At 50.1% G+C, this 21,451-nt stretch overlaps 2 protein-coding genes across 2 annotated transcripts in view; both read left to right on the forward strand.

Moving 5' to 3' along the window:
• The window catches only part of Muc16 (mucin 16, cell surface associated), a 71,994-nt gene that overhangs the window by 11,855 nt on the left and 38,688 nt on the right, over window positions 1–21,451 (forward strand). Inside the window, exons 12-27 of the mRNA XM_071604489.1 lie at window positions 488–660; window positions 934–991; window positions 1,722–1,840; window positions 4,856–4,980; window positions 5,062–5,129; window positions 6,006–6,178; window positions 6,834–6,893; window positions 7,837–8,081; window positions 8,255–8,322; window positions 8,904–9,076; window positions 9,184–9,219; window positions 12,668–12,789; window positions 13,686–13,753; window positions 15,099–15,271; window positions 15,589–15,624; window positions 16,538–16,770. Coding sequence (XP_071460590.1) covers window positions 488–660; window positions 934–991; window positions 1,722–1,840; window positions 4,856–4,980; window positions 5,062–5,129; window positions 6,006–6,178; window positions 6,834–6,893; window positions 7,837–8,081; window positions 8,255–8,322; window positions 8,904–9,076; window positions 9,184–9,219; window positions 12,668–12,789; window positions 13,686–13,753; window positions 15,099–15,271; window positions 15,589–15,624; window positions 16,538–16,770 — 1,930 coding nt within the window. The remainder of the gene's footprint in view (window positions 1–487; window positions 661–933; window positions 992–1,721; window positions 1,841–4,855; window positions 4,981–5,061; window positions 5,130–6,005; window positions 6,179–6,833; window positions 6,894–7,836; window positions 8,082–8,254; window positions 8,323–8,903; window positions 9,077–9,183; window positions 9,220–12,667; window positions 12,790–13,685; window positions 13,754–15,098; window positions 15,272–15,588; window positions 15,625–16,537; window positions 16,771–21,451) is intronic.
• On the forward strand, window positions 18,205–21,425 carry LOC139702864 (mucin-16-like). Its single transcript, XM_071605339.1, has 9 exons — window positions 18,205–18,368; window positions 18,566–18,738; window positions 18,858–18,893; window positions 19,374–19,498; window positions 19,693–19,760; window positions 20,341–20,513; window positions 20,650–20,685; window positions 21,163–21,293; window positions 21,381–21,425. Exons 1-9 carry the CDS (start codon window positions 18,205–18,207, stop codon window positions 21,423–21,425), a joined length of 951 nt encoding a protein of 316 aa, XP_071461440.1.

The following is a 21,451-nucleotide window of genomic DNA, read 5'->3' on the forward strand; positions in this document are numbered from 1 at the left end:
GCCATGGTTTCAGACAGACCCACCAAACAGCCATCTCTCCCATGTCCTTTACCAACCTAGCCTCCTTAGGAGTGTCCCAACCCTGCTATTCCATAGGATCTAGAGAGGGGAACTTTAGCCTCTGATGCCAGCTCTCTGAAGGACAATGTCACTCACTGTGCTATGGTCACCTTCCTGGGAGTCCTGCTGCCCATTACACCCTGACCCTGAGCACCATGTTGTGTCCATCAGAACCTGTGTTAGGACTCGGCTATCCTGACATCCCTGGGATGGCTCGTCCCCATGGACAGCCCCCCTCTGCGTCTGTTGTGTGTCCGGTGCTCCAGGGGACTGGCATTTTGATCCTAATAATTGTTCACGGTGGGCGTTTCCATGCGGACAGCAGCTTCCTTGTTAACGAGGGTTTCCCCAGTTTCTGTGTCAGGAACTGGCAAAGAAAAAGAGGGTAGAACGGAGAGTAGTTGGACCATGTACGGTATTTATCCAGGCCTGAGAAGGACGGGGCAGCCACCAGAGTGGACCTGATCTGCACTCATCGCCCTGACCCTAAAGGCCACATATTGGACCGAGAAAGACTGTACTGGGAGCTGAGCCAGCTGACCTATAACATCACCCGGCTGGGACCTTACACCCTGGACAAGGACAGTCTCTATGTCAATGGTGAGCAGCTGGAAGGAGTTGGAGTCCTCCTTGTTGACCACACTCCTTTCCTGGCCCTGTGGACTTGGCCCTGTGCTCAGTCTGGATGGTTTCTTCTCCTCTTGAACGTATTCACCCTCAGGACCTTCTTCCCTGACATGAGGGTCCTGATGAAGAATCCTCTACAGCCCTTGCTTCATGAAGCCCCTCCACTGCACCCCAGAGTCCCTGACCCCTTCTTAGAACACTACCCCTGCCCTAACCCTTGTCCACCACCCCTCCTTTTCCCTGCAGGTTTCACCCATTGGAGCTCTTCCCTCGTCACCAGCAGTGAGTACCCGCTGATGTTCCAGTGACCCATCCCCACCAAGCAGAGCAGGGTCTGACCCTTCCTCATGTCCTCCTTGTTCTATCCAGAAGCAAAAAGATCTGAGAGAGAAAAGTTAATTTATTATCATTATTATTTATTTTGAGACGGGGTCTTGCTAAGTTTCCCAGGCTGACCTCTAGTTTTTGATCCTCCTGCCTCAGCCTCCCAAGTCACTGAGATTACAGGCATGCACCACCAATGCCTGTAGAGAGAGCAGAATTTTTTTACCCTCTGCTCTGCCCAGCTTCAGAGAGAGTCCAAGTTCAAGCCTCCACGCCACAAACCCTGTAAATAGTCCCTCCTTCTGGCATTTCTACCCTAAGGGTGCCTTGCTGATTTCACTAATGAGGGCTTCTCCTCAGCTCCTAGGATCTCCACAGTGGACCTGAGAACTTCTGAGTCTCCATTCTCCTTCCCCAGCCACACAGGTAAATACCAGTTCATGGCCTCTCTGTTGGAGAGGTCCTGATGAGTGTGAACGTCTCTGACATTATACGATCAACTAAAGATGGAAAATCATAGTAAGCCTAGTGACGATGAATCAACCAACAATCTAATGGAGCACCTGTGTTGTGCCAGGCCCTGGAGATACACTGGGGAACATAAAGCAGATCGTCAATGCTCTCTGAGAATTTATATTCTTGTGATGATAATGATGGTGTTGAACTTCGTGTTGATGGTGATGATGTCAGTACTGATGATGATGGTATAGGGATAATGGTGGTGGTGATGATCATGGTGGTGATGCTAATGATGGTGATGTCAACGATGGTGATGGTGGTGGTCATGATGGTGACAGTAGTGGTGATGATGACGATAATGGTGGTGATGGTGACAGAGATGGCATTGATGACAATGATGATTTAACAAAAGTAACAGAAAAAACCTGAAATTTTTGAGTGTTGAACATTCACTGAGAGCCGTACTCTGCATCTAAGTGGCATCATCGAATATGCTCTCTTTTAAAACTTTCTGTCATTAGAGATGAGAGGCGTGGAAAGCTTTATCACTTTTAATTTAATCTTAAGTGGGCTGATTTTTTAGAAATAAGCCTACTGCAAAACTCATGAGCAAGGTGCCTTTGAACACTAGGTTTCCTTCCATTGACGCCAACATCAAGTACACCCTCTGGATAGAGCAAGGGTGTCTTGCTCCTTTGTGCTTCGCCAGTTTCAACCCAGGGCCTCGTGCACGGTAGGGCTATAGGAAAAAGATGCATTCTCCTTTGAAAAGAAGGGAAGCTTATGGAAATGTCCTGGTTGTGTATGGGAATGCTCCTTTTCCTCCCTGGTTCAAATGTATCACCATTCTGTCAGATTCTACCCAGGACAACTATGTGGCCGCTCCCCCTTCCATGGCAGACATCACTAGTTGATAAAAGCATCCACCAAACACCCTAGGCAATGGCTGCCAGGTCAGTTGGAGTTGTCACAAGAGTCTAAGACCCTGAGGGTGTCGGGGAGCCTCTTTGGTTTTCCTAGAAAGTGTCTGCAGGTTGAGAGGTTCAGCTCAGCCTCGCCCGGGTGTGACTGGATCCCAGCTGCTCCCCCACCCAGCCACCAGCCAGAAAGGGGCCTCAGCAAGCCTGGGCTGTGGCAGTCTAGATTGATCTCTACTCGTGGACTTTGTTTTCATTTTCCCTGAGCCACAGTTACTTCCTGGTCAAAATATCACCATGGGTGCCTCAGGGTCTAGGGAGAGGTTGAATAAGGTTGGAATTAATAGTACAAGCTCTGGATGTAGACAGATTGTCAGGAGACAATCTCAGCCTGGGCCTGGTACATGGTCGGCTCTCACGTAGTGAAGCTGTCAGCCCAGTAGTCCCTCGATTTCTGTAGGGTATTGGTTTCAGTACCTCCTGAAAATACCAAAATCCAAGAGTGCTCAAGTCCCTTATATAAATGGCAAGTCCCTCATAGCATCTACACATATCCTTCATAGACTTTAAATATCATCTCTAGATGATTTATGGTACCTAATTCAATATAACTGCTATGTGCCTCATTGCCATATTGGAGGACGGGGTGGATAGTGAGAGCCCCCGGTACAGAGAAATAGGATGACATTTCAAGAGAAGGAATTCATTTCTAAAGAAACTGGAGCATGTCCAGGCCCCTTCCTTTCCCTTAACTCCACTTTTTAACCACCACCATCCATGGTCCAGGGCATAGCCGGGTTCTTCATTCTCTTTGCCACTCCTGCAGTCCTCCCAGCCACCTTGCCTGTCCCAGACACCAGCAGTGGTGTCCTGCCCCTGTTCTCCACCCAGCGACCGGAGGCAGCTTGTTAAACTCTACGTCAGAACGTGGCACTTTCCAAGGCAAAACCTTCCTCCCACCTCACGTTGTTGTTTTGATGAAATAGCTCCTTCGCCGTGATACACAGGCCCCTGAAGGACTTCATCGTTGATGCCCTTTTGACTTCTCCTCCTCCTGTACCCTTCTGCTGCAATGTGGATATTGCTCCAACACAGCAAGCTCTTTCCAAGTTCCTGGGCTTTGCACTTGCTCTGCCTTTGCATGAAGCACTTCCCTCCATCGGCTTGTACCGCTGACTCCTCTTCTTCCTGCAGGTTTCACACAAATGCGAGGTTTTCCGACTCTTTGAACTAAATCGTACACTGTTGAGGTTTTTAAGTCCTTCACGCTTTTTGACTTAGGATGGATGGGTTTACATCCCAAAAAAAAACCCATCATAAGATGAAAATATCACAAGTTGAATGCATTTAATATATCTAGCCTACGATCATTCTGCCTGAGCCCAGACTACCTTGAATGTGCTCAGAGCACATAACACTAACCTACAGTTGGACAAAGTCATCTATGGCAAATCCTATTTTATAATTAAATTTTGAGTGTATTGAGAAAGTCTCATACCTCACACCACTAGCCCAGGAAAAAAAAGAACTCAAAGTGCATATTCTACTGAATGCATATGGCTTTTGCACCATTATAAAGTCAAAACCCATCATAAGCCAGGGGCCATCTGTACTTGTAACACTTTTGTTGTATTTATTTGTTCACAGGCCCATTCCCCCTGCTAGGAATGTATTCATTCCCCACCCTTCCCATCCTCTGCTCCGTGGACTCTGATCCTTGAAAACTACCTTTCCCAGGTTCCTTGCTGAGTCCCTGCTAGTTTCAGCCAGTAGGAGGCGCTGGTGGGACCGCGGTGGGCAAGGCTGCAGATGAGCCAGGGCATTTCTTCCCCCCACCCCCTCTGTTTCGTGTAGCATCTCCAGCAAGGCCTGTGTCTCCTCCATGCTCTCAGCAACATCTGGTGTGCCACCCTCTTGTGCTTTTGTCCCTTCAGTCCTGTGGGACGAGAGGCTTCCTGGCTCTGCAAATCTCTTTGTGACCCTTTCAGTGTTTTATTGTCGTTTTTTGTTTGTTTGTTTGTTTGTTGTTTTTTGTTTTTTCCTATTAAGCTCCCTCTTTAGAAATAGTTGACATGGATTCTATTTTCGTGGCCAGGACTCTATGTTCCAATGCCATGACCGTGCCTCCTGGTGTAGAGTAGGTGCTCAATAAATATTCATGGAGAGAAGGAAGGGAGGGGAGGGAAAGGGGAAAGGAAATTGCTGGACATGAGCCTGGTCACATAATTGGGTCAACATGGGGTGGGTGACTTTTGAGTACCTCCAAATCAGAGCTCCTGGGAGAAGAACCAATTCCCAATGGAAAGAGTGATTGGATGTGATGTAGGTGGTAGTCCCTGCATGCACTGGAACCAAGCTGTGTGGAGCTCTGGTGGGGAGGGTCAGAGCCCTGTGTGCAGGCCGGGGGCAGGCTGGAGGGGAGCCGACAGGGCGCTCATGCCAGCTCAAGACAGACTCTCCCGTTGCAGCCGTGAGCCCTGCCCTGATGCCCTTCACCCTCAACTTCATCATCACAAACCTACAGTACGTGTCCGACATGAGGCATCCAGGATCCGACAAGTTCAACACAACCGAGGCCATCCTGCAGCGCCTAGTAAGAGCCGAGGGCCAGCCGCCTGCCCCCACCTTGCAGGGCCCCCACCCTCTTACTCACCTCCCTCTTCTTCCCCGGCAGCTTGGCCCTGTGTTCAAGAACACCAGTATTGGCCCCCTCTACACTGGCTGCAGACTGACTTCACTCAGGTGAGATGCCCAGCGGTGGCTGCTCACACCCCCTGGCCTCCTGGATTCAGTCCCTGCCTGCACCTTGTTCCGCACCTGCCCAGGGTGGCAACTCTCAGCTGAGCCCTCTCTCCAGTCTTTGTTCATCAGTTTTCTAGTCTGGCTGTTTTTTTCCTCCTTGTTTTAACCAACATGAAGAACATCCCCCAGGAGTGAATGCCCAGCGACATCCAAAATTCTTCTATACTCCGGAAAAATTTACGTGCAAAAAATGAACAATCTTTGTGGCATGAGCATTTCTTAACCTGTATTGAAAGGGCTCCAAAGTCATGTGCCTGAGGGATTTGCCAGGCCTCGGGCTGCCAGACTGTTGGTCCATTTTTTTCCTCCCTTGGCTTAATCTTGGGAGTGGGGTGATGGGAAACCAGGTCTGATAGTGCATCCCTAAAGATGAAAATCCCAAATGCTCAAAAATCTGAAACTGCTTGAGTGTCGTATTGTCGTTCAAAAACTTTTTAATTTCGTGGGACTTCCGATTTCAGGATTGGGAATCCTCAAGCTTCAAAGTCTATGCAAATATTCCAAAATCTGGAAAACTCTGAAACACTCTAGTGCAGAGCATCTCAAGATAATGGATCTTCTATCTGTGTGTGGATTGCAAACAAGCTCTAGTCCCAACCACCTTATCTACTGAGCAATCGGAAACTTTAGAAATCTCCTCTCTCTCTCTCTCTCTCTCTCTCCCTCTCTCTCTCTCTCCCTCCCTCCCTCCCTCCCTCCCTCCCTCCTTCTCCATCTGAGAAAGGCTTGTGACTTTTCCAGGCATTATTATTCTTGTAAGCCACATTCAGTATCCATCTTTCACATGTCCCTATCACCATGCCACCCTCCACCCAGGTCTGAGAAGAACGGGTCAGCCACCAGAGTGGACATCATCTGCACCCATCGCTCTGAGCCCACAGGCACCGGGCTGGACCGAGAGCTGCTCTACTGGGAGCTGAGCCGTGAGACTCGTGGCATCACCCGGCTGGGCTTCTTCACCCTGGACAAGGACAGCCTTTATGTCAACGGTGAGCGGGGCGGCGAATGCAGCGCGCCTTCCCCCTGGGTCTGATGGCAGGCTGTGTGCCCCGGGGGTCAGAACACAGAGACGTGCATATGCAGAGCTTTTCAGGAGAGATCAGTCTCCTAGAGAAGGGCAGTGGGGTGGGGTGGACCCACGGCAGAAACCTGAACTGCATGAACCTAATCCAGGAGCTCTCCCCGTGCTCCAGTTGTATTCTCTGGGATTTGCCTATGGTCTGCGCGTGGAGAGCACTCTCTAAATATGACTTTTAAAGAAATCCACGGGACCCCAGAGTCTTGCCTGTTCTCCCCAGTCCCGATCCTTCCCGTCTTCACGGTCTCTCTCTCTCTCTCTCTCTCTCCTTCTCTCTCTTCAGGTTACACGCACTGGGCCCTGACTCCTGTCCCCACGAGTGAGTAACTTGGGTCCTAGTACTGGTCTGCCTAAGAGCCCATCCATTCGCTCACCTGTCCTCTACCCCACGTCCCCAGAGAAGGAAGGGGCCCAGAAAGCCCCAGTCCTTCCCCAGCCCAGAAAAGAAATGCCCACCACAAGCTTGAAGCAGAAGAGGAAATGGCCTTAGGGTTCCCTCATGGGCCCTCCTTGGCCGGGGAGACCCTTTCTCCCACCACCTGTGCCTCCCTGTGTTCTCTCCTCAGCTGATATGGCCTCTGTCATCCCCCCGGTGACTTCTGCACTCCCAGCCCCAATCTCCACAGGTAGGAGCTTCCTGTGGGTGACTCCTCCCGTGCAAAGCTCAGGGGTCCTGGGCCAGTGGGAGGCACCGTTCATTTATCCATGGGACAAGGACTTTTTAAGGCTCTAATAATGTAGCTTCAATGGAATAGCAATGGCCCTGGTCTTTGATGGGCTCCCAACAGGGAAAACAGAAAAGAAAGAGGTGCGTGTGCAGCCAAGGGCTGGCTCACAATGAGTTCAGAGGCTCTGGAGACACTTAGCAGGCGTGAGGAGGAGCTTCTCTCTGTGGGCTTAGTTTTCAATTCCAGGAAAGAAGGACACGGCGTGAGCTATGCATAGACCTGGAAGCCACCTTCTTGCAGGTCATGCTGACTTAGGGTTTGGGGCAGGCTCTGCTCTCCACGGGCCCAAGGTGGATTTCCATACCACCCCTGGCCCTGCGGAGGCCCCGGATAAGCTGGCCTCACTGCTGTCCTGGGTCTGTAGTTAGACATCAGCTCAAGTCTCCAGAGAGTGTTCCGACCACTGACCCCTCAGGCAGACTGGGCTGTCATTGTTCCTGTCCATGGCCCATGAAGCCTGGGTTCAAATCAGGTTCTGCCATCTGGACATTGTGGGATTCGTGGCACACTATTTAACTTCCTGTTGACTCACTTTTTACCTCTGTAAAGTTGGCATGGTAACACTGTCACGCTCCAAAACCATGAGTTCACTGTAAACAAAGCATTTAAAACAGGGTCTTGGGTGTAAAAATGCAGTAAGATTGTTTCTTCAAATATTTTTTCAACCAATGAATATGTGGATCTCAGAGAAACAATTTGGGCTAAACAGAAACTCAGGAGAGGAGACGGTCAGAATTTTAGTCACCTGGAGAGTCAGCCGCGTGTGCTCTCTGCTTGAGGAAGCACTTATCTCCCTGGCGCCCACTCATGGCTCTCTGTTGATGCTGACGTCCGGGGTCTCCTCCATCCCTCCTCGAGGAAGCCCCTCCCCCAGTGCTTGAAGACACGTGTGAGATGCCCCACACGCAGCTTCACAGACCGGGAATACTCAGTGGGTGTCTTTCTCCAGCCACCCCTACAGCGGCTGGCTCTATGCTGGTGCCGCTCACCATCAACTTCACCATCATTGATCTGATGTACGAGGAGGAGATGCGTCAACCCGGATCCTGGAAGTTCAACATCACCGAGAGAGTGCTGCAGAAGCTGGTAAGAACCGGGCCCTCTGCTTCTTGCCCCACCCACCTGAGCAATGCCACGCCCTTGGAAGAAGACCCACCCACCTCCCCCTCCTATCGCAGGTGCAAGCCCCGCCCACCTCACGTCTGCCCCGCCCCTGTTCCCTCAGCCCTTCTACTGACCCCTCTCTCCTTCCTCCCCAGCTCAGGTCCTTGTTCAAGAACACCAGTATCGGCCCTCTGTATTCTGGCTGCAGGCTGACTTTGCTCAGGTGAGTCCTTAGACTAGCAGGCCAGGGCTTCCCAACTGCTCCCAGGCTGCAGGAATTCGGTTGGCTTCTTTCCTGCCCTCCCTCTGGATGTCCTCAGCAGAGGTGGAATTCAGAAAGCACTGGCTCCAGCACCAAAATGTCTCCTTATCCCACTGCTTCCCCAGGACCACCCACCTGTGCCGGAATTCTGCAGAATCCAGCAGCAGGGCTGGACCCTCCCTAGGTCATCTTTCTGAATTCTCCAACCCTTTTAAAAGAACCACTTATCCTTTAGATTTCAGTTCTGTCACTAGGATTTTTCTCAAAACAAACACATTTTCTTCATTTGCTTTAATGCCCAACTCCAGGTCTTCACCTGTCTCAGGTATGACCTTTCCTGTCCCAGGCCACAAGGATGTAGGTTTGACTCTTACATGGAATAAGAGTTCTCCAATCCATGACTCTGCTCACAGTCCCAGGCTGGCTGGAAGTCAGCACCCTCAGAAAGATTTCTAAGTCTGGCTTCTCACCTCTCTATCATTGCCACTGCCCCTGCCCGACACATTCCATTTACTGTCATTCCCCCCACCTGTCCTCACCAGATCTGAGAAGGGTGGAACGGCCACTGGAGTGGATGCCGTCTGCACCTACCACCCAGACCCCTCAGGCCTGGGGATGAACAGAGAGAAGCTGTACTGGGAGCTGAGCCAGCTGACCCACGGCATCACCCAGCTGGGCCCCTACACCCTGGACAGGAACAGTCTCTATGTCAATGGTGAGCAGTGGCCATCTTGCTCTGCTGTGTGGCGGGGTCCAGCCATGTCCTCCCCTCCCATTCCCTCGTCCCTCCCCTCCTCACCCTTTCTTTCTTTATCTCCACAGGTTACACCCACCAGATCATGGCCACCACCACCAGGAGTGAGTATTCTGAGGCTTTGAAGTCTCCACCGTCCCTATAAGGTCCCTGTCCTTTGGAATGAAAGAAGCCAGAACCCAGTCTCCACTTCACACCCTACGCCACCTCCAGTCTAGGGTGAACAGGGTCTTCCTCCCTAAAAAAACCCGGGCCTGGCCATTCCCCTCCTGCTCTCTCCAAGGTAACAGAGTCCCTACTTCAAATATGAGGTTTTTTCACCCCAGCTTTTATGATGGCCACCATTCCTGCAGGGGTGCTGACCCCTTTCTGCAGGCCTACAGATAGGAATGCTCCTCTCTGAAGATGGTTCCAGTGGTGTCTCTAATCACAGCAGGTAGTAGGAGGGGTGGAGTAGGTAACCTGTCTCAGGAGTCCAAGGTTGACTCTTGACGTGGGTGACAGGGTCTTCCCAGGACTCTGAGAATTCCTTGAACACGGGTCCCCAGCACTCAGCATCCCCAGCCATTCTCTGGGACCTGTTTCTGAAACCTATAGCTGACCTTCACTTCTAAATCCTTCCGCAACCCTTGGAGGAGCACAAAACAGCCAACCTATTTGCGAAGAATAGATTTATGCAGTGGCCTGAGCGTCAGAGACCAAGTCAGTAAAAGATCATTTCCAGAGTTTAGTCCATTGTCCAACTTCCCAACAGCTTGTTTTCATGAATACTACTCTTGAATAGATAAGACTATCCTTGCTACTTCTTTCTGAATGCATTGCTGTGGATATATACAAACATCCTCTTCCTGGCTCTATGCAGGGAATACGGTCCTTTCCTTTAAGTGGAATGTTAAGGAGAGTTCCATTTCTCCAAAATCTAGGAACCATGAGATTGTTTCTGTATTCATGAATATTTTATGTATTTGTTCCCAACCCCTCCAACTATTTTATTATGAAATTGCCAAAAATAACAAGAAACATTCAAAGAATAGCACAAGAAGCATCCATCTGTCCACCCTGGGATTCAACAGTTGCTGACATCCCGTTTGCTTCTTGTACATAGTAAGCTGTGCTATAACATGACCTAGGAGTTCCTCAAAATTATCACATGGTGAAAATGGGATTAGGATACCACACTTGGAAATATGGTCAGCAACAAAGTAGATCAGAATCTAATGCAACATCATGGTCTCACATACATTAAAGAGTTAGGAAATATGCAGATACCACACTTAAGTTCAGCACTTTATCTGTGGGGTCGAAACTTGTGGGTTATTTACAAGTGGTGGAAGGAAAGTTATCTGAAATAAGACAAAGTTCCATCTTCAGAGAGGAGAATTCCTATCTGTAGGACTGGAGACAGGGGTCAGCACCCCTGCAGAAATGGTGGCCATCATATTCAAATTCTTTCAAACATCTTTCTTTTATAATCTTAGTATCCTCCTAACAAAGGGACATGGAGGAAGCCAGCAGGTCTTAGAGGTGTGTGCGTGTATGCGCGTGTGTATGTGTATATGAGTGCACATGTTGTGCCAGTCATTTTATGGAGGGTCATGATTTTCTGCACTTAGCATTTCACTTGTGTGTCCTGCAATTGCAACTGCACATAAGCAGATGTGGAATTTACATTATGTTCAAATTAGGCCCTAAGATATCAGTGAGCCTGAAAAAAAAAAAAATCATGCTCTCAAAACAAGCAGCATTGTAGAACTGACCATGTAGATGTCAACAGAACTTTTTTTCTGGTCTGAACCATTTGAAAATAGCACATAATACAATGCTTCACTGCTAAATAGGTCAGTGAGAATCAGAAAAATATCAGTTCATTGTCCTAGGTAACCACATCACACTTCAAAAATGATGATGGGGCTGGGGAAGTGGCTCAAGCGGTAACGCGTTCGCCTGGCATGCACGGGGCGCTGGGTTCGATCCTCAGCACCACGTAAAAATAAAGATGTTGTGTCCACTGAGAAACTAAAAAATAAATATTAAAAAATTCTCTCTCTCTCTCTCTCTTTCTCTGTCTTTAAAAAAAAATGATGATGATGCATCCATATCATCTAACATGCCATATTCAAATTCTTTCAAATATCTTTCTTTTATAATTAGCCTTTTTCAAAATTGAAGTTCCAATCAAATTTCTCATATTGATTATGTTAGTGTTTCATATCTTTTAGTGTACACAAATCCTACTCAGCAGCCCATTTTTAAAAATCATAACAATGACTTTTGGGGTGGGGGAGTACCAAGGATTAAACCCAGGGTGCATAACCACTGAGCTATATCCTCAGCCATACACACACACACACACACACATATACATATATTTTTTTGAGATAGGGTCTCACTAAGTTGCTTAGGGTCTCACTACATTGCCCAGGCTGGCCTTGAACTTGCGATCTCCTGCCTCAGCCTTTTGAGTCGTGCAGGATTAACAGCAGACACCACCATGTCTGGCACAACATTGACTTTTAAAGACAGCAGACCAAAATCTCATCCCACGATCTGACTTTGTCTAATTACTTCCAACATCTTGTTAAAGAAGAATATAATTGGAAGGAATTAGCCAAAATATAAGTCTTGTGAAATCAGCAACTTTGATAAATTAGGAAACAATTATTTGCTGAATTTCTGAGATTTTGGAGGGAAGGTCCTCTAATATACCCTGGTGTGAGAAAGAAATTAGTTCAAGTCAATACAAGCAAGTATCCCTTAAATCCCCACTGTCACCTGTTCTGACATCTAAACCAGTGGAGGGGGAGGAATTGGGGCATTGATCAAGGAAAGCAAGATATGACCACTAGATGGCAGTAGCACGCAGTGTGCATGCAAGGGAAGTCCCTTGAAACAGGACCATCTGGAACTAGGGTTAGGGGTCACTTCTCAGGAAGGCAAGGGAACTCCTCAGGGAGAGGGGCAAGTGGAGTTTCTAGGTCAGAGTGCTCTGATGGGGAACAGCAGTTTAGGGTGTTTATAGCCATAGAATTTACCTTTTTGATATCTAGGAGATGTTGGGTATGGTTTCCTTGAGTAAGTATGCAAAGAAAGCAGGTTCTGAATGGCTAAAATTTGCTTATTTTGGCTTTGCTTGAAACAAAAGGATGTGTAAAAATTTGATAGAGATGCTGGCAAGCTTTTGGGTGAATGGATCCAAGCCTACTGAAGAGAAATAGATATTTTTTTAAAAAAAAAAATCTGGGGACTAAAACACAGGCGTCATCTTTGACCTGTTTATGAAACACCCAGATGCTGCACTCTCTGGGTTTTGTGTGCACCCGGAGCTGGGGACCATGTGGCATAGAACACAGAGCCTCCCCCACTCCCCACCCTCCCTCCCCCTCCCACAGGGATCCACACCCAGGACAGGTCCAGGTGTAAGCTCCCCTCCCTGGCATCTCCAAGACCGTGGGGCCGGCTGAGCAGGGCTGTGTCCCTGCAGCCCTCTGCCCCCTATCTGGTCCAGGCCTGACCCAGGACATGACCCTTCCCCCTCTGGTTCCTCCACCCCAGCTGCCAGCCTTACCCTGCAGCACTTCACGGTCAACTTCACCATCCTCAACCTGCCCTACATGGAGGACATGCAGCCCGGCTCTGTGAGGTTCCAGTCCACAGAGACAACTCTGCAACACCTGGTGAGAGCCCCCAGCCACCGCCCCTCTTTCCCAACTCCCCCCCCACCCACCTTCTTTGAATCTCTCTGCTCAATTTTGGAAGATTTAAAGGATTCAGAAATTGGAACTGGCACAAATAAAAAAAAAAAATAGTTCTGTATAATCCAGCTATACAACTCCTGGGCATGTATCTGAAGGAAATGAACTTAGCATACCCAGAGATATCTGCAAACCATATTTATTGGGGCACTATTCACAGTAGCTAAGATATGAAATCAACCTAGGTGCCTATCAACAGATGAAAGGGTAAAAAATATGTGATATTATGTACACATATATGTATACACACACACATATACTCACTCACATAAATACATAAGTACGTACACACACAATGGAATATTACTCATCCATAAGGAAGGATGAGATCCTGTCATGTGCAACTACCTGGCAAACATGGTGGAAAGAGAAACAGGCCAGACACAGAAAGACAAGCACATATGTTCTCATCCTATATGTGGATGCTGAACAGTCAACCTGAATGTAGAACAGTGGTTACTCGAAGTGGGAAGGACTTGCCTTCCGGGTAGGGGGTGGACAAAGAGAGGCTGGATTTGATCACTGCCCGCTGTGTGCATCAGTGGAAATACCACACTCAGGGGCTGGGGCTGTGGCTCAGTGGCGGAGCGCTTGCCTAGCCTGTGTCAGGCACTGGGCTCGGTTCTCAGCACCACATACAAATAAACAAAAATCAAGTTCTATCAGCAACTAAAAAAAAAAAGAAAAGAAAAGAAAAAGAAATACCACACTAAACCCCCTTAATGTGTACAGTTAGCAGGATAAATCAAAAATGAAAGATAATAAACAGTGGCTGAGGAGGAGCTCATCTTTTCACTGACCCTCTCCTTCCTCGTCAGCTCAAGTCCTTGTTCACCAACTGCAGCATCGGTTCACTCTACGATGGGTGCAGACTGTCCATACTGAGGTGAGATTCCCTTCTGTGTTGCCTTAGCAGAGGTGGTAAAGCATGGGCAGGTTGCACTGGCCAGGATCTGGACCAGGTGGAACAAAAGAGGTCTCAGGGCACCAAATTTAGGAATGTGCTCGCTTTCAGGTGCCACCTCTGCACCTGCACAACCCTGAGAGCACCCGAGACCTCCCAGGCTCCCGTCGCCCTCCTCCCAGTCCTGTGTGCTGGTCTCTGTAGAACATCTCAAATCCACAGTCACACTTGCAAGACCTGAATAAGCCGTTTGGCTTCCATTTCACTTAGAACAATAAGGACAGGGCCAACAGGGTAGTGTCTGGTGTTTCATTTTTGAGAGCGCCCTTTTGATGGTCCAAGGGTTGTCCTTCTTCTCAGCATCTCAGGTGACAATTCATATGCAAGGAATCAAGGCCTCAGTGGCCAATGGATTTGCCTTGACTTAGAAGTATCCCATCCCAAAGGAAAACCAAGCGGTTCTACCTAGCTAACAAGGTCAACACACCCAAGGCAGCTCCAAGTCAGACCTTCCTGCAAGGGATGGAGGTCCATTTATGGTCCTCCCAGAAATAGGTCTAGTCATTTTCACCACGTGCAATATTTCCAGACAACATGACTAATGTAGCACTTTTATCAAGCTTCTAATAGACCAGCACTAGAATCTGCTTAGCTCAAGGTCAATTCCATCCATCTGAGATACAAAGGACACTCTGTCCTTGATTATGCTCTCTGGCAGGACAATATAGTGAACCTTTCAGGTTCTCCCTTCAGGGCCCACTTTTCCTGCTGCCCCAATGAGACAGGAATGGAAAATTTGTGGTTACTGGAAAGTTGAGCTATACAGTGTCTCATGCTCAGATGGTCAGACCCAGAAATTGGGTTGGATCCACTCTCCAAGAGTTGACGCATTTCTGTTCAGAGCTGGCTGTTCATTCTCACCAGCGACTGCGGGTCCTTTGTAAATATTTGTTTAATTAAGAAATTAATTAATTAGTGTGCACCTGTATGATAGCCAGCACCAGGGATGGATATTTTTCCTCACTTCTGAATCCCATGACACTCCAACCCCGTGGTCAGGGCATTATCCATTCAGTACAAATGGGAGATTCGGGAGTCAAAAAAGCTTCTGTGAGTTTTTCAACAAGTGAAAGAGCTAAGGTTTAAACAGATGAAACATCCACTCTGGTCCTTTGTGGCTCAGGGATGCCCCTGCTCTTGAGGGCAGCTCATGCCTGGACCCGGAGGGCAGATTAGCAGGCCTTCACATCTAAGGGGGCTGACAGAAAGATGTCCAACCAAGGATGCCCTTCTGCCCCATCCCCACCCCATGTCCTTACCTCTGCAGGCCTGAGAAAGGTGGGACAGCCACTGGAGTGGACGTCATCTGCACCTATCATCCTGACCCTGGGGGCCTCGGGCTGGACAGGGAACAGCTCTACTGGGAGTTGAGCCGCTTGACCCACGGTGTCACCCGGCTTGGCTCCTACATCCTGGACAGAGACCACTTTTATGTCAATGGTGAGCATCTTGCAGCAGCGATGAGGTCTCCTCTGGCACCCTGGGGGCAGGGGGACCCCGGTGGCTACTCATCTCTGGCTAGAGGACACATGAAATCCATCTGCTTCTGGATTTCTCTCTCCTCCTCTCCTCGTGAGATTCCCCTTCCTCACCAAGGGCTAAGTCGTGCACACAGAGAGGTGGACAGTCCGAGAACGGCTGTACCACACACCATCTGGAAGGGAAGCCACCCCCTGACCAGGGTCATTCTGATGGCAGTTTCTACCAGTGGTCCATCCCTCCAGGCCTCCCGCCTCATTCTTGTTCACCCTCTGCAGGTTTCACCAGGCCAGTCCTGACCTCCACGGCCCCTGGTAAGTGCTCAGACCCCCAATGGCCCCACGCCTCCACTGCCCCGTGAGGGGGCAGCTGGTCACATCCCACAAAGTCTAGGTCCTCATGGAGGAAGGAAGCCTCAGGACCTGGTCAGCCCCACCCCCAGCTCTCCTCTGTGACTCAGGCTGAGCACCAAGGCCCCTCTTTCTGGCACCGCCGGTGTGACGAAGCAACAAGGCACTCATTTCCCATTCCTCCTCCCCAGCTGCTGTGTCTTCCCCCCTCTCCTTGGGAACCTCGACTGCTTTGACCACAGGTAGGAGCCTTGTCTCCATGTCTGCTTTCCTCCTGATCACGTGTCTTTACGCTGAGCAGTGAGAAGGGGTAATAAATATGCACAGGAGGTCAAGGCAAGGGGACAGGGTGGGAACGATGAACGTTTGAGGCTATACCCTTGTCACAGAGCAGTTCAGTTCCATCCCTAGGTTGGAGAGCTCTGTGATATCAGGTTTTCAGCCTCGGCCTGAGGCCCTGGAGTCTCTGAAATCCAAGCTTTGCTCTCTGTTGAAGATTGTATCAGTTAGCTTTTACTGCATAACAAACGCCCCTGATCCCTAGTGGAACAGTCTATCATTTACGAAAATAGTGTGTGGTGTTGGGAAAGTGATTTAAATTTTTTGAACATGATTTTCATCTTCTGGCAGTTAGGAGTCAGTGATAGGACTCACCTCCAGGGATTGTGTGAGAGAATACATGAGATACTGGATGGAGAATGCTTAGGACCAAGGGGTAGCAGGGAGTGAGCTCTACCCAACATTATTATTATTATTATTGCTGCTACTTATTGTCATTGTCATTGTTGTTGTTGTTGGTGGTGGTGGTGTCTTTCAAAATAAAGTGGAGAGACATCTCCTCCTATTGGAGGAGAGACATTCTGATCTCTTATCCCAGATGTGAATACACTGGGTACCAGGGATATGGACTTGGAGTCCTCCTCAACCCCCAAATCTACTTCGCAGTATAACTCGGGGCTTATCTTCTCCCCCAATCTCACAGCAGTCTCTGGCGCTGCTCTGGTGTCATTCAGCCTTAACTTCACCATCACCAACCTGCTTTACGCGGAGGATATGCAGCTCCCGGGCTCTGTTAAGTTCAACAAAACCGAGAACGCTCTGCAGAAGCTGGTGAGAGACCCACCCACTTCCCCTGCCCCGCCCACTCTCCTAGCCACGCCCACTCGTCATAGCCCCACCCATTCGTCGGGCCCCCTCCCACTCAGGTGTTCTATTCACTTCTATCCACAGCTCAGGTCCCTGTTCCAGAGCACCAGTGTCGGCCTGCAGTACTCTGGCTGCAGACTGATCTCTCTCAGGTAAAATCTCCAGAGAAGATGTCCAGGAGGGAGACATGGTGGAGATTCTTATGTGTAATTCATTAGGACTTGGCCCTTCCCTGGGAGATTCTTATGTGTAATTCATTAGGACTAAGTCCTCCCTTTGACTTGGCCCTTTCCTGGGAGATTCTCCTTGCATTCCTATCCCACCCCGGACCATTGCCCAGACCTTCCCATCCTCCTGAGCCTCAAGTCTCCTAGGTATTTTCTAGAAACAAACTGAGGAAACGGGCAACTTGGAAATATGAACCAAACTTCTTTACAAAGGACACACCTACAGCATAGAAATATAGCCCACAACATCTATCTTTCCCTGAAGGTCAATGCAAAATAAGCAATTAGTATGTGCCAGACACTGGGATGAAGGACCTGGGGTCTTCCCACATTGGCACCATGAAGATTCTGAACCATTCTTATTGTGGGTGGCTGTCCTCTGCATCGTAGGGCGTTGATTTGCATCTTTGCCTCTAAATTACAAGCTAGATGCCTATTGGACCCCATCTTCTCCCCACCCCCGCAGTTAGGACAACCAAAAATGACTCCAGACCTTACCAAATGTCCCCCAAGGGTACAAGTTGCCCCTAGTTTAGAAGCACCAGATTTCAAAATCATGATAATTATCCCAGTTTTACAAATGAGAAGCCAAGGCACAGAAAAAGCACTGAAAACCCAGAACTCAGGACCTGCCAGGTAGAGGACCAGGATTCACGTCTAGGGGAAGCATGTGCCTTTCCCCTCAGTGCTGCCCGGCCTCTTCCTTGAGAAGAGCCACAGCGCCCCGTGTCTATACCAACAGCTTCAGTCCTCACAACGCACATCAGTACCCCGTATTATTACATGATGCCCATCTTATAGCTGACAAACAGGCCCAGAGAGACTGCTGACGTATGGAGAGGAGGGAAGGGTGGCGAGTCAAGGAGGAAACGAGATGCTCTTACCCTTGTTCACAAACACCAGTGTGGGTCCCCTGTACTCTGGCTGCAGACTGACTACCTGGAGGGGGAAGGTGATGTCCCATGTCTGCTGCAGGGAAAGTAGGTAGGGGAAGTGTAGCCAGAGGCAGAGCAGAAATCCTAGCCGCACAGGAGCCTATGGGGTGTGCCCAGATTCACAGCAGGACATCAGGAATTCACTCCCAGAAGGGAGAGATCCATGGATGGATTTCAGCAAACGTCTAACAAGAAGAGATTTGCAGCTAGAGTGAGAATTAGCAGCCTTGGTGAGAATGGATCATGAAGTACAGGGCACCGGAGGCGAGGCCTGGATTCAGGAGGTGAAGGGAAGGGCGTTCTGCAGGGTGGGAACAAGCAGCATCCAGGGCGGTAGAGCTATACCGCCTTCTGACGCGGCCTATGGCACTCTTGTGGTTCTGCCAGAGAAACGCATCAGGTGGTCCCCTTGTCTGCGTTCCCAGATTCCTCCTTCCACAGGCTGAGAAACACCAAGGAGCCACCCGATCTCAAACTCTGGCTTCTTGCCTCTGTACCAGGCTTCTCATTTCCTCACGCTGCCTCCTGTCACACCCCCAGGCTCCAAGCACTCTTTCTCCCCAACCCATTCCTGGTTACCCACCCCACCATTTCCAGGCCAAAGAATGGCGGCGCCGCCACAAGCGTAGACGTGCTCTGCACCCACCACCAGAAATCGGGGGCTCCGGAGCTGGACAGAGAGCAGCTGTACTGGGAGCTGAGCCTGCTCACCAAAGGGGTCACTCAGCTGGGCAGCTACACCCTGGACCGGAACAGTCTCTTCGTCAACGGTGAGCAGGGCCATCTTGCTCTGCTGCATGGTGGAACCCACAGCATCCCCTTCCAAGCCTCCTCAGTCCTCCTCCCCTCCCAGCACCTCCTCAAGGTCACTCTCTCTGGCTCTCTGCAGGTTACACCCACCGGACTGCAATGACCACCACCAGTGGTGAGTAGTCAGTAGCCCTCCGAAGTCCCCCAGCCACAGCCAGAAAAGGAAGCACTAAGCCCTGACCTCATCACCAGTGGCCCAGGAAGGAAGAAGTTGGGGTCACAGGCTGGGAAGTCCTTGCAATCATATTATCACCACCGTGTCATTGGACACTTCTGGCCATATTTCCTTGGAAACAGAGAAATGTCACTGAATGATAATTGGGTGGAGAGAAGAAAGAAATAACGGGACAACTCACTAGAATTGCTGCAAATAAGAACTGCCACATTGTGCCCTCTTTACCCGCAGTATGTGATGACCAAGCATAGGCCACACTGGTGATTCAGGCATTAGGCCCCCAGGACCCTCGTCCACTGCTCTGTTCTCCAGTGTGACGGTCACTGGTGTCAGGCCTGTGGCCACAGACCTGCCTGCCTGCTATATCCACCCCAGGCCTGACTCAGTGTGGGCTCTCCCCTCTCCTCTTCCCTGCTGTAGTGACGGGACTGGCCCTAGAGTCCATCACCATCAACTTCACCATCACCAACCTGCAGTACAAGGAGGACATGCAGCCCCCAGGGTCCTTGACCTTCAAGACCACAGAGAAGGCTCTGCAGCTCCAGGTGAGAGCATCCAGCCCCCGTCTCCACTCATTCCTGCCCTGCCCACATCCCTCAAGCCCCATCCAGTCACTGCTGCCCTTCCCACTGGTCACTCCCCTCTCCCCGTACCCTAAGCCTCCTTCACTGAGGACGACCCCTGTCAAGGATGAGCACGGAGCCATGCGTCTCCTAATCTCTTACTCTCTCTTCCATAGCTAGGGCCCTTGCTCAAAAACACCAGCGTGGGTCCCTTGTACTCTGACTGCAAAGTGATTTTGCTCAGGTGAGACCTTAGAGCCACAGCCAACAGATGTCCCACATGTTCCCAAACCGGGCATTGGGGTCATCTTCCTCCCGCACTCCCTTTTGGACATCCTCGGGTATTACGGCATCCTCTGGGTAACCAAGATGTGTTCCGATTCTACCACCTTCTCCCCGATAAGTCCTGGAATTCTGCAAAGCCCAGTAGCTGGATGGGACCCCACCCCCAAGTCACATTTTCTAAATTAAGACTTCCCCCTCTGAATGTTCCACAGGATGGGCCTTCACTTAGGCTTCCAATTCTGCCCGAAATTTCTGTTAAGACTGCTTGATTGAGTCCAGTTGCAGATTCCACCTGCCTCGGGTGGGAGCTTAGCTGGCCCACGCCATGAGGACGCAGGTTTCTGCCTCATGACGTAACGTTTCTCCCCAGACCAGCGCGGAGTGGCCAGAAATCACTGCACTTGGAGGCTCTGGGTCTCCTAATTCCCCTCTCTGTCAGGCTTCTCATATCAGTGCCCCTTCCTCCCCTGTCCCCAAGAACCAAAGAACCCCTCCATGAAGAGCTGTTTAATGACATTCCTCTCGCCCTTCCTATCCAGACCCAGGAAAGATGGATTGGCCACCAGGGTGGATGCAGTCTGTAACTACCGTCCCGACCCTGTGGGCTCCAAGCTGGACATAAAGCAGCTGTACTGGGAGCTGAGCCAGCTGACCCACGGCATCACCCAGCTGGGCCCCTACACCCTGGAGAGGAACAGTCTCTATGTCAATGGTGAGCAGCGGCCATCTGTTCTGCTGTGTGGTAGAGCCCGGGGCGTCCTCCAGGTCTACGCTGCCTGGGTCCTCACCAACTCACAATTCATACATTCATTCTCCCCACTCCCCTCTCTCCCCCTCTCCTGCTGCAGGTTACACCCACCAGGCCACAGCAACTACTCCCAGTGGTGAGTCTACACAGTGAAATCCCTTGACTTCCGGGGGTCAAGCAGCAGACCCCTGCCTACGTACGTTTCCAGCTGTCAGGGAGGACAGGAACCAGGTCACAGGCTGGAAAGCCAGTGGGATAGGTCTCAGCTCTGATGACCTTGTGTTGTTGCCTGGACACACACCAAGGTCATTAAATGTAATTTGGGTGGATGAACGAAAAAAAGGAGGTGCAGAATTTGATGGGAAAAATATAAGTATTTAAAAAATTCTTCCATCAGAGCTTTCTGGTTTCCAGATTGTTCCTTCATGGCCTGCAGTGTGTGATAATCCAGGATGGACCACAACTGATTTAGGGGTTGGGACCCAAGAACTCCCAGGGCTTGCTGTATTCTAAGTGGGAGGGTCCCTGATTTAAGGACCATGGCCACAGACCCTGTCTGTCCACTATGTCTACCCAGACCTGACTCAAGGGGACCTCTTGACTCCCTCCACAGATGCAGCCTCAGGACTTCGCCTGGAGTCCTTCACCCTCAACTTCACCATCACCAACCTGCGCTACGAGGAGGAAATGCAGCCCCCAGGGTCTTGGATTTTCAACAGCACAGAGAAGACTCTGCAGCACCTGGTGAGCACAGTGCCTGTCCCACTCGGGTCCTGCCCACTGGAGCCAGCCTGCCTCTGTCCCACCCTCTGATGCACCTGTATCCTCCAGGATCCCCACACCCACCAATGGTGCCATTGCCCACCTCTCAGCTGACCCACTCCCCCCTCTCTCTCCTCCAC

The sequence above is a fragment of the Marmota flaviventris genome, chromosome 1 (assembly GCF_047511675.1).
Source record: "Marmota flaviventris isolate mMarFla1 chromosome 1, mMarFla1.hap1, whole genome shotgun sequence".
Lineage (NCBI taxonomy): Eukaryota > Metazoa > Chordata > Mammalia > Rodentia > Sciuridae > Marmota > Marmota flaviventris.